The sequence below is a fragment of the Camelus dromedarius genome, chromosome 1 (genome assembly GCF_036321535.1).
Source record: "Camelus dromedarius isolate mCamDro1 chromosome 1, mCamDro1.pat, whole genome shotgun sequence".
Classification (NCBI taxonomy): domain Eukaryota; kingdom Metazoa; phylum Chordata; class Mammalia; order Artiodactyla; family Camelidae; genus Camelus; species Camelus dromedarius.
The window spans coordinates 82,505,581-82,521,799 of NC_087436.1; the positions used below are offsets into that span (position 1 = coordinate 82,505,581).

The 16,219-nt window shown below is 36.5% G+C and overlaps 1 protein-coding gene across 1 annotated transcript in view; it reads left to right on the forward strand.

Annotated features, from left to right (window-relative positions):
- The first annotated feature begins 39 nt into the window (after positions 1–39).
- NUDT9 (nudix hydrolase 9) overlaps positions 40–16,219 on the forward strand; it is a 32,443-nt gene continuing 16,263 nt past the window's right edge. Inside the window, exons 1-4 of the mRNA XM_010983115.3 lie at positions 40–373; positions 8,627–8,866; positions 10,449–10,544; positions 13,399–13,485. Of these exons, the coding sequence (XP_010981417.1) occupies positions 267–373; positions 8,627–8,866; positions 10,449–10,544; positions 13,399–13,485 (530 nt within the window). The 5' untranslated portion in view covers positions 40–266. The remainder of the gene's footprint in view (positions 374–8,626; positions 8,867–10,448; positions 10,545–13,398; positions 13,486–16,219) is intronic.

Sequence of the window (16,219 nt, forward strand, 5' to 3'; positions counted from 1 at the left end):
AGTGCCGTCACGCACCGGGGACGTCACGGCCCGCGTGGCTGTTTCCCCTGACGGCGGACGCCAGCGCTGGGAGCGTGAGGGTAGAGGTGTTCTGTTATTTTGAGAGAGCTTTTGGTCTCTGTGTTGATAAGATAGATATAGCTACTCCCTCTCCGGAGCGGGAGGGCGAGCCGGTCCCAGCGCTCGCTGGACACCCGGGCTGGGGCGCGGGGCTGTGACGCGGGCGGAGGCTGCGGCCCAAACTAAGAGCGCTCGTTCCCACGCTGATGGCCGGACGCGTCCTGGGAACGACTTTAGCCACCGTGTCTTTCTCTGTGGCCTTGGCCTCTGTGACTGTCAAGTCCTCGGGCAGTTGCAGCATCCCGGCGTGCAGGTATTTTCTCTTCCAGTGCTGGCGGCTCCTCCCAACTCCTTGGGTTGCGGGTGGGAACCAGTTTCTGGTCCGGTGGATTCAGTAGGCTTTGCCTGCTTCCCGGATTTTTACAGCCATGTATACGTTTTTAAAAGGCTCTAAAATGTTTTATCTGCCTTTTAAGAGAAGCAAGTGGTAGTGACTTTTCTTATGGTATTGAAATTTGCCATCCTCCATGACTCACTAACACACAACATTATTGCCCCCAGAGGGTTTAAATAGCTCTTGTTTGGTTGTGGTGTTGTCCCTTGCCATTTATTTTCTTTTGTTTAATACTTAAAACATTATTATTAAAATTAGTACACGCACGAAGTTTAAAGATGTGAACAGTATAAATGGTGTAAAATTAAAAATATAAGCCGTCATTCCTCTCCTGTACTTACACATTTCTGTGTAGATAATATATTTATTATTTACCTTTTTAAATTTGCCTTGTATAAATTTAGGGATTTACAGTATCTTACACAGCCTCCTTTTATTCCTCTCTCCTTCAGGTTTGTAACCACAGTGTCCTAGGTACCACTCTAGGCACAGAGTAATAAATATTAAGAGGCTGCTTCTAGGAGTGGGTTTTTTTTAGTGCTTTTTGCTTGGTATGTCATGTTTACTTTAGACGCAAGGACATTTTCTTCTATTTCCCCCCCCCCTCCCATTTTTCTCTTGTCCTGTCCTTTTTCCCCCTGGACCTTCTGGAAAAAGCCTCTGTTTCTCTTTTTCTCTCATTTTCTATTGGTTTGTCTTTTTGTACGATGTTCTTAGAGATTGTCCTCAAATTTATCTTCCAGACTACCAATTCAGACTTCAGTCCTGTGCAGTCCATAGGTCATCTCTTCTGTATTTGACAGTAACTTTTTCTTATTTATTCAGTTTTACTGAGATATAGTTGACATACAGCACTGCTTGAGTGGAAGGTGTACAGCATAATAATTTGACTTATATACATCATGAAATGATTACCGCAGTAAGTTTAGTGAACAGCCTTCATCTCATACAGATACAAAATTAAAGATACAGAACAAAAATTTTTCCCTTACGATGAGAACTCTTAGGATTTACTCTCTTAACAACTTTCATATGTAACATACAGCAGTGATAATTATATTTATTGTGTAATATATTATATCCCTAGTACTTATTTATCTTCTAACTGGAAGTTTGTACCTTTTGGCCATCTTCATTTAGTTTTCCCTCCCCAACCCCTGCCTCTCTGGTAACCATGAATCTGTTCTCTTTTTCTATGAGTTTGTTTTTGAAGTATGAAGGATCTGCAACACTTTGTTAGTTCTTGGTACACACCATAATGATTTGATATTTCTATACATTTCAAAATGACCACCATGATAAAGAACTCTAGTTGCTCTGTCACCATATAAAGATAATACATAATATATAATCATAGAGGCGTTCACAAAAGCAGTTACGTTGACAGCCTCTATCCCTCAAAGATTTCCATCACAACTGGTCACTTATAGTTTCCTTTGAATTTTAACCAAAACTGGATTAAAGTATTTGGGGGTTTTGATAATTTTAATTCATCTCTATATTCTCCACACTGTACATTTCACACATGTGACCCATTTAGTTTGTAACTGAAAGTTTTTTCTCTTTTTTGGGGGTAGGGCAGTAAGTAATTAGTTTTTTTTTTTTTTTAATGGAGGTACTGGGGATTGAACTTAGGATCTTGTGCATGCTAGGCACACTCTTCACCAGTGAGGTATACCCTCCTTTTGTAACTAAGTTTGTAGCTCCAGCTCCCTCATCTATTTCTCTCCTCCCACCTACCCCCCACCCCTTTGGTGAATACCTATTTGTTCTCTGTATCTATGACTCTGTTTCTGTTTAGTATGTTTGTTCATTTGTTTAGATTCCACATATAAATGAAATCATAGAATGTTTGTCTTTCTCTGTCTGATATATTCTACTTAGCATAATTCCCTCTAGGTCCATCCATGTTGTTGCAAATGGTAAGATTTCATTCTTTTTATGGCTGAGTAATATTCCATTGTATATATATACCATATCTTTATTCATTCACCTATGAATGGGCACTTAGGTTGCTTCCATATCATGGCTATTGTAAATAATGCTGCAGTGAACATAGGGCTGCATATATCTTTTGGAATTAGTGTTACTGTTTTCTTCGGATAAATACCCAGGAGTGGAGTTGCTGGATTGAATGGTAGTTCTCTTAATTTTTTGTTTTCCATAGTGTCTGTACCAACTTACATTCCCACCAACAGTACATGGAGTTCCCTTTTCTCCACATCCTCTCCAACACTTGTTATCTGTTGTCTTTTTTTTTTTTTATCACAAGATGTGATCAAGAATGCAAAGTTCTTAGGTTGGATGGTAAATTCCCAGGGATTGATTTTATTATGTTTTTTAACTTACACACACACACACATTTTTAATGATACTGGGGATTGAACCCAGGACCTTGTGCATGCTAAGCATACACTCTACAACTGAGGTATACCTCCCCTCAACTTACATATATATTGACAGAACATTTTTTCCCGAATTGCTCTCTTTTATAGCAGTGTTTTCTTATTTTATGGCTATAAAATGTCTTTTGAATCTATGAAAATGATAATTAGAATAAAAAATTATCTTTTACTTTTTGAATTGACTATTTTGGGTCAGTGGTTCTGTTCCTTTTTGGTCCTTTTTCCTTTTTTTCCAAACATCTGGTAAATGCCTGTTATTTATATTTTGATTAATGTAGGTATTATTTTCTCTAAATTGGAGGACTACTTGAATATTGGCTCCTTCTGCCAGTGCACCTAGACTAGAAGGTTTCACTTGGGGGTGTGTGAGCTGGTACCAGGTGGACAGACTGGGAATGTCCCTCTTCCCCTTTCCTTCCAGGCTTTACACTGGAGCAACTTCTCTGTTGGGCATAGCTGTGTTGACTGTTACCTCCTCATTGTGAATTGTAGAGATATTAAGCCTAAGTTTCTACTGTGTTCTTCAATACCAACATTCCCAATAGAGGTTCTAGTCTTCATTTTCTTTAAATTTTGGTTTTTATCCTAGGGGCAGACAGCTAACGCTGGCTTCTCGTTTGAAGGATAGGGAGGGAGGAGGACTGATTTCCGTGGTTACTGTTACACTGCCTACTTAACATTTGGGCCCACTTATTTCAAGCTTGAAATCTCCTCTTGTAGGAAGGGCATCTCTCCTTCACCTTTTTGTGTGTATTCTCAAATATAATGTGTTCTACTTTGGTTTGTAGGTCAATATGATTCCATCTACTTTTTATCTTCCTGAAATTGGTTAAAATCTCCTTCACTAGTGGTATGCTATTCTCTCTTCTGCTGTGGATTTTGTTGCCTTTTATACATCTTTATCTCTTTTCAGTGAAATTGGGAAGGGAAGGAATAAACATCTAAACTCTCTGAAGTCACTAGTGCTATTTTTGATAGATACCACTAGAACAATGGAATACTGCTTAGCAGTTATTCTTCATTTTTAGAATGCTGGGGACCCTACGTGAAGTGGGATATATCTAAAACCAGTGACTGCTTACTGATATGAAAGAAAAAGCCAAAAGTTAAGCCAACAAGTCTGTGTTGAGTGTCTGGTATATTATATTACAAAGCATCCTGGAAAAGACAGAAGAAATTTATCATCAAGAATTTTACCACACTTAGAAAAGAGAGCCCTCCTACACTGTTGGTGGGAATGCAGTTTGGTGCAGCCATTATGGAAAACAGTATGGAGATTCCTCAAAAAACTAAAAACAGACTTATCACATGATCTGGCAGTTCCACTCCTGGGCGTATATCCAGAGGGAACTCTAATTCGAAAAGATACATGCACCGTAATGTTCATAACAGCATTATTTACAATAGCCACATCATGGAAACAACCTAAATGTCCATCAACAGATGACTGGATAAAGAAGCTGTGGTATATTTATACAATGGAGTACTACTCAGCCATAAAAAAAGAATAATGCTATTTGCAGCAACATGGATGGACCTGGAGATCATCATCCTAAGTGAAGTAAGCCAGAAAGAGAAAGAAAAATACCATATGACATCACTCCTATATGGACTCTAAAAAGAGAAAAAAGAAGACACTAATGAACTTACCTACAAAACAGAAACAAACTCCCAGACATAGTAAATGTATTATGGTTACAGGGTCCGGGAAAGGAGGTGAGAAGGGATAAACTGGGAGCTCAAGATTTGCTAATATTAACTAGTATATATAAAATAGATAAACAAGTTTCTTGCACAGAGAACTATATTCAGTATCTTATAACCTATAATAAAAAAATATGAAAATGAATATATGTATGTATATGTATGACTAAAACACTCTATACACCAGAAATAATTGACGCATTGTAAACTGATTATTCTTCAATTTAAAAAAAAAAGAAATTTTACCACACTTTGATAATTTGTGCAAAACTAGAAAGTCACAGTTTTGCAGTTGGCTTGTGATTTGACTAGAAAGTTGTGAATGACTATTTTCTAGAAAAAAAATGGTTAGTATATAAAAATGTAATGAGTGTTTCCATATTTTCCAACAGAATCTGTCAGCAACATGTGTGGAGAATGGTATATGTTTTATTTCTGTAAATACATGTAAACATATGTGTGAGCTAAAAATGAAGTTAGGATAGTATAGCATAATCTTAAGAGCCTGAAATATGGACCCAGTTTGCCTAGGACTGGATCCTGATTCGGCTGTCAGTTGTGTGACCGTGGTAAACTTATTTAGCCTCTCTCAGCCTTAGTGGTCTTATTTCCAAAGTAGGGATCATAGTAACTAAACTTAGAGTTGCAAGGATCAAATGAATTAATATGTTACAGCACAAGAGCAGTGCCTTGCACACAGCATACACTAATATATACATTTAGCTATTATGGCTGTTAGTATTATTGCAAATATGTTTTATTTCAAAACACCATGTCAGTATTGTGTTTCTTTAAGTTTGACTTTTAGAAACTGGTTTTTGCTTTCTAAAATGAATTTTATCAGCTACTTAGTTCCCACTTGCTTGACTAAATATATTTAGTAATGCCATAAAATAACCTAGGCTGTATATTACATATATTTTTGTTCTGATTCCTTTTGATATATCACATTTAAATAGCAGATATGAACAGCAATATTAGCACTTCTCAGTGTGATAAAAATACATAGTCTGAATTTTTGCTGTTTTCTTGCAAAATTAAATTTGGGAAAGTAAATCATCAAGTGTGTAAGTTTCTTTTGTCAGATGGATAGCAGATTTGTGAAATTCCGCATGCTTATTATTGCTAAATCAGAAATCAAAGAGCCTCAGACTTAAAAAATAATTTTGGTATTTGGTTGGGGTAGAATGGAACAGGATAAGTGTTTCCTGTTGGGCATCTCATTAATACCTTTTTTTTTTTAGTTTTTTTTTTTTTTTTTGTGGGGGTGGTAATTAGGTTTATTATTATTTTTTATTTTTACAGAGGTACAGGGGATTGAACCCAGGACCTCGTGCGTGCTAAGTAAGCACACAAGCACTGAGCTATACCCTCCTGCCTCATTAATACCTTTGACTTTTTTCTTACCCTACTCTCAAACTATGAAAAATAATGCTAACTTTAAAATAGAATTCAGATAGAGACTAGGGCTCCATATGCAAAATTTTGTTTTTTTTACACACAGGTACCTGAAATATATTTGCTACTTTTGATAAATACATGTGTTCTAAATCTATTCATTTTTATTGAGTATGGGCCTAGGGTGGGTAAGGAAGATATTATTTTGAGTATTCATGATTTGGATTTCCAAAACTGTGGCAGTGTAAGCAAGCAAAAGCCATTATAACCTGAAAATAATGAATGAATCTACTGATTTCAGTAAAATCAGTCACACATTTTGGAAAAGGCAAAATGATGGAGACATTAAAACTGTTCGTGGCTGCCAGAGGTTGGTGGTGGTGGTGGGGCAGGTAGGGATGAACTAGTGGTGCTCAGGAGATTTTTAGTATAGTGAAACTACTCTGTATGATGCTGTAATGATGGGTGCATGCCATTATACAGTTGTCCAAACCAGTAGAATGTACAACACCAAGACTTACCTTTAATGAAAACTGGTCAGGCAGAGCCAAGTTGCATGGCAGCTGGTTGCAGAGCCCTGGGGGATCCTGGAGCTAGTGCTGGCCCACTGGTGGGTAGAGATGGGTTCTGGGTTGGATGGTTGTGGGGCTGGGGTCCCTGATCTACTGTCAACCTGCTGGTGGGCGGAGCTGGGGCCCAGGGGATCCTAGGGCTGGTGCCCACCCACTGGTGTGCAAGGCTGAGTTCTGGACCCTCTGGTGGGCAGGGCTGGTCCCAGGCTAGTTGTGGGTTTAGGGCATCTTCAGGCTGCTCGCCTACTGATGGGTAGGGCTGTGTCCCCACCGAGCTAGCTGCTTGGCCTATGGCATCCCAGTATTTTTACTGACAGGCTTCTGGGTGGGTCCAGGTCCAGATGCTAATAAGCTGGAGGAAGGATTCCAAAAAGGCACTTGCAAGCACCGGTGTTTTTGTGGCAGAAAGAGCTGTCAAAAAGACTGTCACCAGTGACTGTGTCCCCAGGGTGAGTCCTTCTTGCCTTCTGCCTCTCCAAGAGGCTCTCCAAGATGAGCAAGTGGGCTCTTTTCAAAATATTGCTTCTGCCCTGGGTCCCAGAGCATGAGAGTGGTGTTGAATTTTGGCAAACCTTTTTCTGCATCAACTGAGATGATCAAATGCTTTTTTCCCTTCATTCTGTTAATGTAGTGTATTACATTATTTCATTTTTGTATGTTGAACTGTTCTTGCATTTCAGGAATAAATCCCACTTGATCATGTTGTATAATCCTTTTAATATGCTGTTGAATTCTATTTGCTATATTTTATTGAGGATTTTTGCATTGATATTCATCAGGGATATTGGTCTTTAGTTTTCTGGTAGCATCTTTGTCTAGCTTTGGTAGCAAGGTAATAATAATGGTGGCTTCTTAGAAAGAATTGGGAAGTATTCCATCCTCTTCAGTTTTTTGGAAGTGTTTGAGGAGAATTGGTGTTAATTCTTTAACTGTTAAATAGAGCTCACCAGTGAAAGCATCGGCTCCTAAACTTTTCTTTGTTGGGAGTAAGTAATTTTCTGTTAACTTTTAAAAGATACAACCCTATTCACATTTCATCATTTGCCACCCCCCTTTTTTTTAAATAAATGGTTCAGTAGCCAATCCAGGATCACTGATTGCACTTAATTTTCATGCCTCTATCTGAAAGAGTTCCTCTAACTTTATGTTTCATGACCTTATCCATTTAAAGAGTACAGACCTCTATTCTGTAAGATATCCCTTAATGTGGGTCTGTCCTGTATTTCCTCATGTGTAAACTCTGGTTATATGTTCTTGTAAGGAATACCTCAGGAATGATCACTTGTGTACTTCTCGGTGTATAACATCAGGAGGCACATAAATTTGACTTATTTCACCATCCCATCAAGTTGGTGTTTGTCCCATCAACCATTTGTCTCAGGAAGGGCAAATTGTTATTGTGAGTGCAGGGAAAGGGGGCTGTCATCAGTCTACTATGTTCTCAGAATTCTCTTTTCTCCTTTAGATGTCCTAATTTAGGGTTGTTAGGAATTTTAATCTTTAAGAATAATGAGAAGGTATTTAAGTTTTTAGGAAAAGGAGACCTGAAAAGTTTTTGTGTATGCTATGAGGTAAAGGTTGAGTTTTTTGTTTTTGCTTTTTTGTATATGCTATCCAGTTATTTCCGCTCTATACCTCGTATTTTACTTTAAAGCTTATAATTTACATGTTATCACAGTCTGACTTCAAGTAATATTACATTACTTTGTGTACTTAGGCCAAACTGTTTTTAAAAATGGATTCCTTCATATAGACTTAGTGTTCCTTTACATTTGTTTTTAATGGTTAAAGTTTTATAATAAACTTTTTTCCCCAACATTTGTGCCAATAAAAGTGAACTTCTGTCCCTTTTTCTCAACTATAATAAATTCAGTAAGTAGCTTCCAATTAATAAGATTCAGCAATATTTTTAAAGCTTTCGTATTTAAAAATAATCTCTCACAGATGTTGGACTTTTATACTAATATGCATCAAATTTGAATTTTCTGATTTTAAGTCTTTGAAATTGAAAAGTATGTTTTGAGGCCTTTGAATTAAGTTCTTTAATTAATAGTTAATATTTATATTAAACATTTTTCTTTTTTTCCTCCCAGAAACTCATTTTTATCCTGTGGGTTTCATCTTAATTCCAACATCATGTCTGGTTCTAATGGTTCCAAAGAGAATTCTCACAACAAAGCTCGGACATCTCCTTACCCAGGTTCAAAAGTTCAACGCAGCCAGGTTCCTAATGAGAAAGTAGGCTGGCTGGTTGAGTGGCAAGACTATAATCCTGTGGAATATACTGCAGTCTCTGTGTTGGCTGGACCTAGGTGGGCAGATCCTGAGATCAGGTGAGCAAATTAGCCAGTGTCAGCTGGGTGTTAAGACTTTTAGAGAAGGTAATGCTTGTATTTGTAAATGACCAATTGAAAGCTGAAAATCATTTTTATCTAGTGCTTGAGTTTATTATAATTCAGTTTCTACATTTGGTTGAATTCATGTTTGTTTATTCTATTGGAGGTTTTATGATGATCCTTCCAAATAGGTAAATCTGTTTTGCTGTGGAGTTTTTTGTTTTGTGAAATGGCAAGTGGTGGTATCTGTTTTCATGTGTTCTATTTGGATTATCAGTAACACCTTTTGTGGTTCTTTTCCAACATAGCTAGACTTGTACTTGAAGTAGTGAAAATAATTTTCAGGCTTTTTTTTCAGATTACCAAATGATGATAAAATTAGACCAATGTGAAAGAATAGAAAAGGGATAGGTAAAGGAGAGAGAGAAAGAGGAAAACAAAAAACTCAAACAAAAATGCTTTGACTAAATTCATAGAACTGCTGCTTTGATTCACATTTTATGTTTATGTTCCTTTTAATATCATGGTAGAGTTTTAAAATGTACCAACTATGACCTAGGCACTCTATTAAATGTTTTATAAAAATTATTTTATTTTACTCTTACTACTGTTCTGATAGGCAGACAAGGTTGTTATTTCTGCTTTATAGAGAAAACACATACGAAAATGGAGGCATGGAAAGATTTACCCTTTGCTTGTGGTAACGGAGCTAGTAGATGGTATAGCTTGGACTTGAACTCAGTCTGACTCCAGAATTCATGCTCTTAACTGCTACCTAGTTTTGGAACTGTTTTATAAGTTTGATTTAGTGGGTAAACTTATTGTAAATGATAGTTCTCTTAAGGTATTAGTTAGTCAGTTAAGTAAAAAATATTGCTAATTGGGTAGATCCAGTATTAGTTCATTAGGTTGTTAAACTTTACCACGGACTTACTGCTATAACTTGATTTTTACGAACAGTTTTCTTACTTTATCCAAAGATGTGTTTGTAACTTTGTGGTAGTACTTGGATTTTATATTTCGGTAGCTACCATCCAGATCAAGAATTAGAACATTTCCAGCATATTACATCTATTTTAATCTACATGATAGTTATTATAAAGTTTGTGGGATGAATTCACTGTTTTGTGGGTTTACTTTGATAATTTTATCAGTGTACATTTGAAGAAATTAAAATCATTTTGAGACTGTAGAAACATCAATATATCAGAAGGAATCTTATTTTTGGAACTACATAGGAACTAGTAATTGCCACATTGTGACCATAGACAATTCCTCTTTACTAATATTAATGTAAACTTTTTTTTAGTATGTGGGAGAAACTCCAGTTTGTTTGCCATTAGTCCTTCCCAGAAGGGTTATAATATATATCCTTATATTGTAAGGTGTTTTGGTTTAACAGGTTTTTTTTCAGAAACTGTTTTGAAGAAGTAAGATGGATTTGTAATTAAAAACTAAATTTGTAACTAAAAATTTAGTTTCAAAAATACTGCTCATTGTAAATAACTGACTGCCATTATTAAGCTAGTGGTAATGTTGGATCATTATTTCTTATTTTGCATTGGTATTCTCATTACAGTGAAAGCAACTTTTCTCCCAAGTTTAATGAAAAGGATGGGCATATTGAGAGAAAAAGCCAGAATGGCCTGTATGAGATTCAAAATGGAAGACCTAGGTAGGTACTGGGAATGGAACATCTTGCAATAATGGGTCTTCAAAAGGTAGAAGATATTGTCAACAAAAATTCAATTAACAATCAAGTTAAGAAGAAAAAAGGAATTTTATTTGAGCCAAACTGAGGATTACGACCTGGGAGACAGACTCTCAGAAAGGTCTGAGAACTGTTCCACATGGTATAAGTTGAAGACACAGTCATATACGTTTTTGAGACAAAGGATCGTGCATCAAACTGACATACTGATATTTTACATAAAGTCTGCCAAAGATACATAGTCCAAGTACACATGTACAAAGCAAGCATCAAATCACCATGACTCCCATCAGAGTTGGGAAAGAATGCCATTCTTTTAAGAAGTTAAATTGCTAGTGTCAGAAGAAAGGAAAAAAATTGATCTTTATGGTCGAGCAGCACTCCTGTCTTTGAGGAGCTCTGGTTAATGTGTAATACAGATGCACCCTGCATGTTAGGAAGGAAGGGAGGAGGCCCAGACAGACAGAGAATTTTATGTTTAAATTTTCTTGTCCTGCCTTAAAATATAAATTTTATTTCATCAATATAATTAACATTTATTGAGTGCTTGTATGTGCCATTGTACAAAAGAATTTATATACGTGCTCTAATTAAATCATCACGATAACCCTGTGGATAGATAGTTTTAGTTCTATTTCCAGATAAGGAGGGAAAATGTAAGCACTTTGCATACAGTAAGTGGTGGAAGCAGGATTTAAATGCATCTTCTTGTAACTTCACCTTGAAGGCAGAAATAATTACAGTTGACCCTTGAACAACACTGGCTTAAACTGTGTGGACCCAGCAGAGGAACAGAGTGTTCAGAGGACCGACTGACCATAAGTTTATATGGGAATGCTGTTCAAGGGTCAGCTGTAATTGAATAAATTAACAGAGAAAGGATTGAAAATTGTATTTCAGTAGTTATTTATAAAATGAGATAATACTTTAGAGTAAGAATTTATCCAAATACGTAAGAGTGAAAATTAAAATAACCCAACAATTTAATATCAAGTTTCTTGTTGTATTTTTAAAAATGATTTTTCTACACAATGCCAAAATTTTCCATTTTACTTAAGAAGACATTATAAAAGTTAGGAAGAAATGTAAAAATTAGCATGTCTAAAATAAAACAAAAAAAAGGATCGCAGATTTGTAATCATGCTTATCACCTTGTAAAAATGCAGCAATTTATATTCTTAGTCCCTCTAGGGTGAGGAAATAATAGTATTCCTCTCACCCCAATCTGGACTTTCAGTTTTGCTAAATTCTGTGTTCGTAACTTACTCACCTTTCTGTGTTATTGAATCTTTTCAAATCAAGCTCTCCTTGCATTTGACTCATTCCGTAGATTCTTTTCTGGGTGAAATATATTAAAAGATACATACATATATAAAAAGATAAAGGCAGGGTAGCCTGTTGTTTCAGTCAAGACTCTGACCAATGGAAACCAACTCAGGCTTGCCTGAGCAAAGAGTGAACTTTACTCTGGGGCTGCGGGATCTTCTCAAAGAGCCCAAAGCAGATGTGCAGGTAACTTTAGGAAAGAGTGGAATTGAAAATCCATCAGGACCATCTCTTTGGCTCATGCCTGCTTTTCCTTACGTGCTGCCTTTGTTTTTCTTTTTCTGTGAACAGTTTTCTCTGCTTCTCAGGCTATAGGATAGTCTGTATGTCTTTTCTGCAGCTTCCAGTTTATAAGTTATAGGCTTGGTCATCTAAAAAAAACATTCTCTCTCTTAATACTGGCTTTGATCATTTGTGTTTGGGGGTCTATGGTTACATGGGATAAAACATAGTTGCTGGCCACCCTGCCTCTCCTCCTGAATTTGAAAGGTAGAATTATCGTCACCTGGCCAGGTGTCTTGTCTTTCTGTCTTTATTTGCAAATCTTGCTGGAATATTTCTAAGTCTAGAACGAAACAGTATAAAAATTCATTTGACTTTAATAAGTTACAGAGAAGACTAGAATAAATAGAGATAGCTGAAAGGGAAAATTTGACAAGTTATTTATTTCACATAGTGGGAGGACAAAAGATATAATATTAAATAGATAAGATTGCAGATTAGGGCATTTTACTGGTACATAGTGAAAGGTGAACATTCAAGGGGTATTGACTGGAAGAAAATACTTAGGCATGACTGTTGTTTTGTTTATCTGACAGATGTTTTAATGTTGGGTTGTGGCATTAGGTAAAATAATTTGTTGACATTTTTACATAATTGTTTTCTTTAAAAATTGAATTTTGGTATATTTCAAATCTTGAAATATTGGATACTTCTACCTCACTGTATGCTACAAAATATTTATTATTGATAATAAAAATCTAGAACCTGCTGAGAAAAAATGGGCTTTAAAATGTAACAAAAACCATTTGGATGGGACAGGTTGAAGGAGAGTGGAGCAGGAAGTGAAGGTGATGAGAAAGTGAAGACAAGTGTGGGTATCCTGAGTAATTAAGCACTACTGTTGTAGAGATAGATGATGATTAGGTGCAGAACATTTTATCCTCCAGAGTTAAGAGTCCAGTAAAGTTCTAGTTTGAATTTTGAAGTGTAGGTGAAAACTGAAGCCAATTCTTACATTGTAGAACAACTTTCGAAGTGAGATTCCCCCCTCCTGGATCAAGCCCAAAGCTTAAGGGATGCACAAAGGAAAAGTTAAATAACACTATAAGGAAATATGTACTTTCAGTGCCAGATGTGTGATAGTGCTACTGGATTTTTGTGGAGATACTGTTTCCCTCTTACTGCTCTTACTGCCTTGTTTTGGGCCATATCAGATTGGGTTAAAAAAGATGAACACATTTAATTGATTTTATGTTTTTTCCCTCCCCAGAAACCCTGCAGGACGGACAGGACTGATTGGCCGTGGGCTTTTGGGGCGATGGGGCCCCAATCATGCTGCAGATCCAATTATAACCAGGTAAGAACTAAAAACATTTCCATAGCAAAGAGCTAAGTGAAAAAATACAGGCTGTAGCCCAGTTTTTACGTCTATATTACACACACACACACACACACACACACACACACACACACACACAGAGGTGTATGTATGTATATATGTGTTTGTATATACAGTCATCCCTTGGTATCCTGCAGGACTGATTTCAGGACAACCCCCTTTGCCCCAAGTAGATACCAAAATACAGATGCTCAAGTCCCTCGGCCCTCCTTATCTATGGATTCCACGTCTGCAGATACAGAGAGCTGACTGTATGTGCGTGTATATATGTGTGTGTATATATAATTATGCACTCATGCACATACGAAACCTTTATTTTAAAGGAATTTTATGTAAAATTATAATGATAATGATGTAAGTGTAAAACTATAGTTTTATGTTGTATAAGTTAGGCATTATCTAAATTCACTAAATACTTATTAAGGATCTGTTTGTTCTCAAAATTGAGTAAGTGCTTTGGTGCATATGAAAAAGTATAACAATCCTAAGTTTCAGCTCCTTGTCATTGAGGAACTGTGGTTTCATTTAAAAGATGGAAAATGTGAAATAAGAAAACGTGTCAAAGTAATATGGCTGACACAGGATGCCTCAGAGAATTAGAAGATTGGATTAGGACATAATGATGGTAAACTGGAGTACCCAAGAAACGCATTTTGAAGGAGGTAGACTGGAGCTTGGATAGGGGGACAGGAGGAGGCCTCGGAACAAGGCTGGTAGTAATATCTGTTTGAGTATTGAGGGATAGTGAAAAGACCAGCTTGGTTGAAACAGGAGATTCTTGTAAGAGAATAGTGGATGATAAATTAAACTTAAAATTAATTTTTATACAGTTTATTGTGGAGAATATTAAATGCCAGAGTTAAAGGCTATGAAGTGTAGCCATTGAAGTTTCCAGAACAGGGGAAAGGCATTCTCTTCTGAGGCAGATCTGTCTGGTAAGCCAAATCATATTCAGAAGGTTTCTTGGTCAGCATGAATCATAATAAAGGAGGTAGGTGAATCCATGTTTACATGGATTTAGCCATCTCCATCTTAATCATATTCCCAACACATTTGGAATATTCCATCATCTCTGTCATCCTTTTATTTATTTTTTATTTTTAGGGTTTTTTTTCACTGACCACCTACCTTCTCACATGTAATTGCCATTTTTCTTCTTTAAATAATGCATATACCCTCAATAGTCTTACTTTTTTAGTTTTGATATTTTGAGGGCCTTCCTTTCTTCCAGGAGACTTTGTTTTTCTCTAATCTGGGATATAATAATGATTTCATAGTTTAAATCTAGGAAAAGCAGCTTGTTGTCAAGTTACTGGAAGAGGCACCAATACTCTCCTCATTGTGTTCTTTTTCCCTTTCATTTCTCCTGCCAAAAGGGATCTTTACGCCACACCCCGCCCCAGTTTTATCTTCCCTCCATCCATTCATTCTTCCTTCCACCCACCTACCCACACATTTACCTGCCTACCTACCTACCTGCCAACCTGCTTCTACCCATCTAGAATTCCTTCAGAAACTTTGTGGTTTAAATGAGATGAAAAGAGTTAATATATTCTTATTAATGAATGTAATTAAAATAGTATAAGTAAATATTAATGATAGATTCAGTTTCTTTCCAGTTTTGGTGAGGCTGTCTAAAAACAGGAAGGTATGAAACAGTTGAAGCAGGAATGCTAGGAACAAGAAGCAGAAAAGGGAGGCCAGAGACTTGAAAGTTAGCCTCTAATTAGCTTGTCTTTATCAGTGGTGGATCAAATAGCAGCTGGGAGTAAACATGGTGATTGTATGTCAAGTTGTTTTGAAATGGTAGACTTTTTACCTTAATTTTGTTATTATACAAATGAGAGAACTGAAGGCTTAGAGATGGTCTAAGGCTATGAAAGTGGCAGAGTCTAGCTTTCCGCTATACTCTCAGGTTGATGTTCTTTGCTATCTCAGTAATACGTATGTTAACTGATGAGTCCTGCAAATACATGAGTGGCAGTAGAAAGGAAAGGAAGAGAAGAATGAAGGATGTTGAAGAATCAACAAGATTAGATGAACTGTTAAAAATATGGCTTTACCCCAGAAACTCTGCTAGGTGCTATGAATAGTTTTTATATTTGTTTCTCATAAAAACTCCTCAGAGTAGGTATTAACATGTCTATTTTATAGATTTGAAAATGGAAACTTACTGAGGTTAATTGATTTGCCTAGATCTTGTAGATCTGAAATATGAATCAGGGCTATTGTGTGTGCTTTTTTATACCAGTATTTCACTACTGAGTAATCATAAAAATCACACAGGCACTGTTTAAGCAAGGGTTTTATCCCCTTTTCTTTCAAGTACTTCATAATGCAAAATAGCTTTGTACAGTGCAGAATTTCACAGACTTTCTAGTTCAGAATCTCCAGGGACAATGTTAAATTTTTAGATTCCCAGGTACCTCTCCTAGAGATTTCCCATTTACAATGGGAAGTTACCTCAAGTTCCTTTAAGTCCTTTAAAGTCAGAATGAGATGGAAAGTGTTAATATATTATTGTGAATAAACTCAGGTCAAAAGATAATGGCAATATCATTTTCTTTCCAGTTTTGGTTAAAGATGGGAGGGTATGGACCATCAGAAATGGGGTAGGAATACCGGTAGTACATAGGAGTATCATTAATATTTAGTAAATGTTAATGAGGTTTACTAATGAAAATGATACATT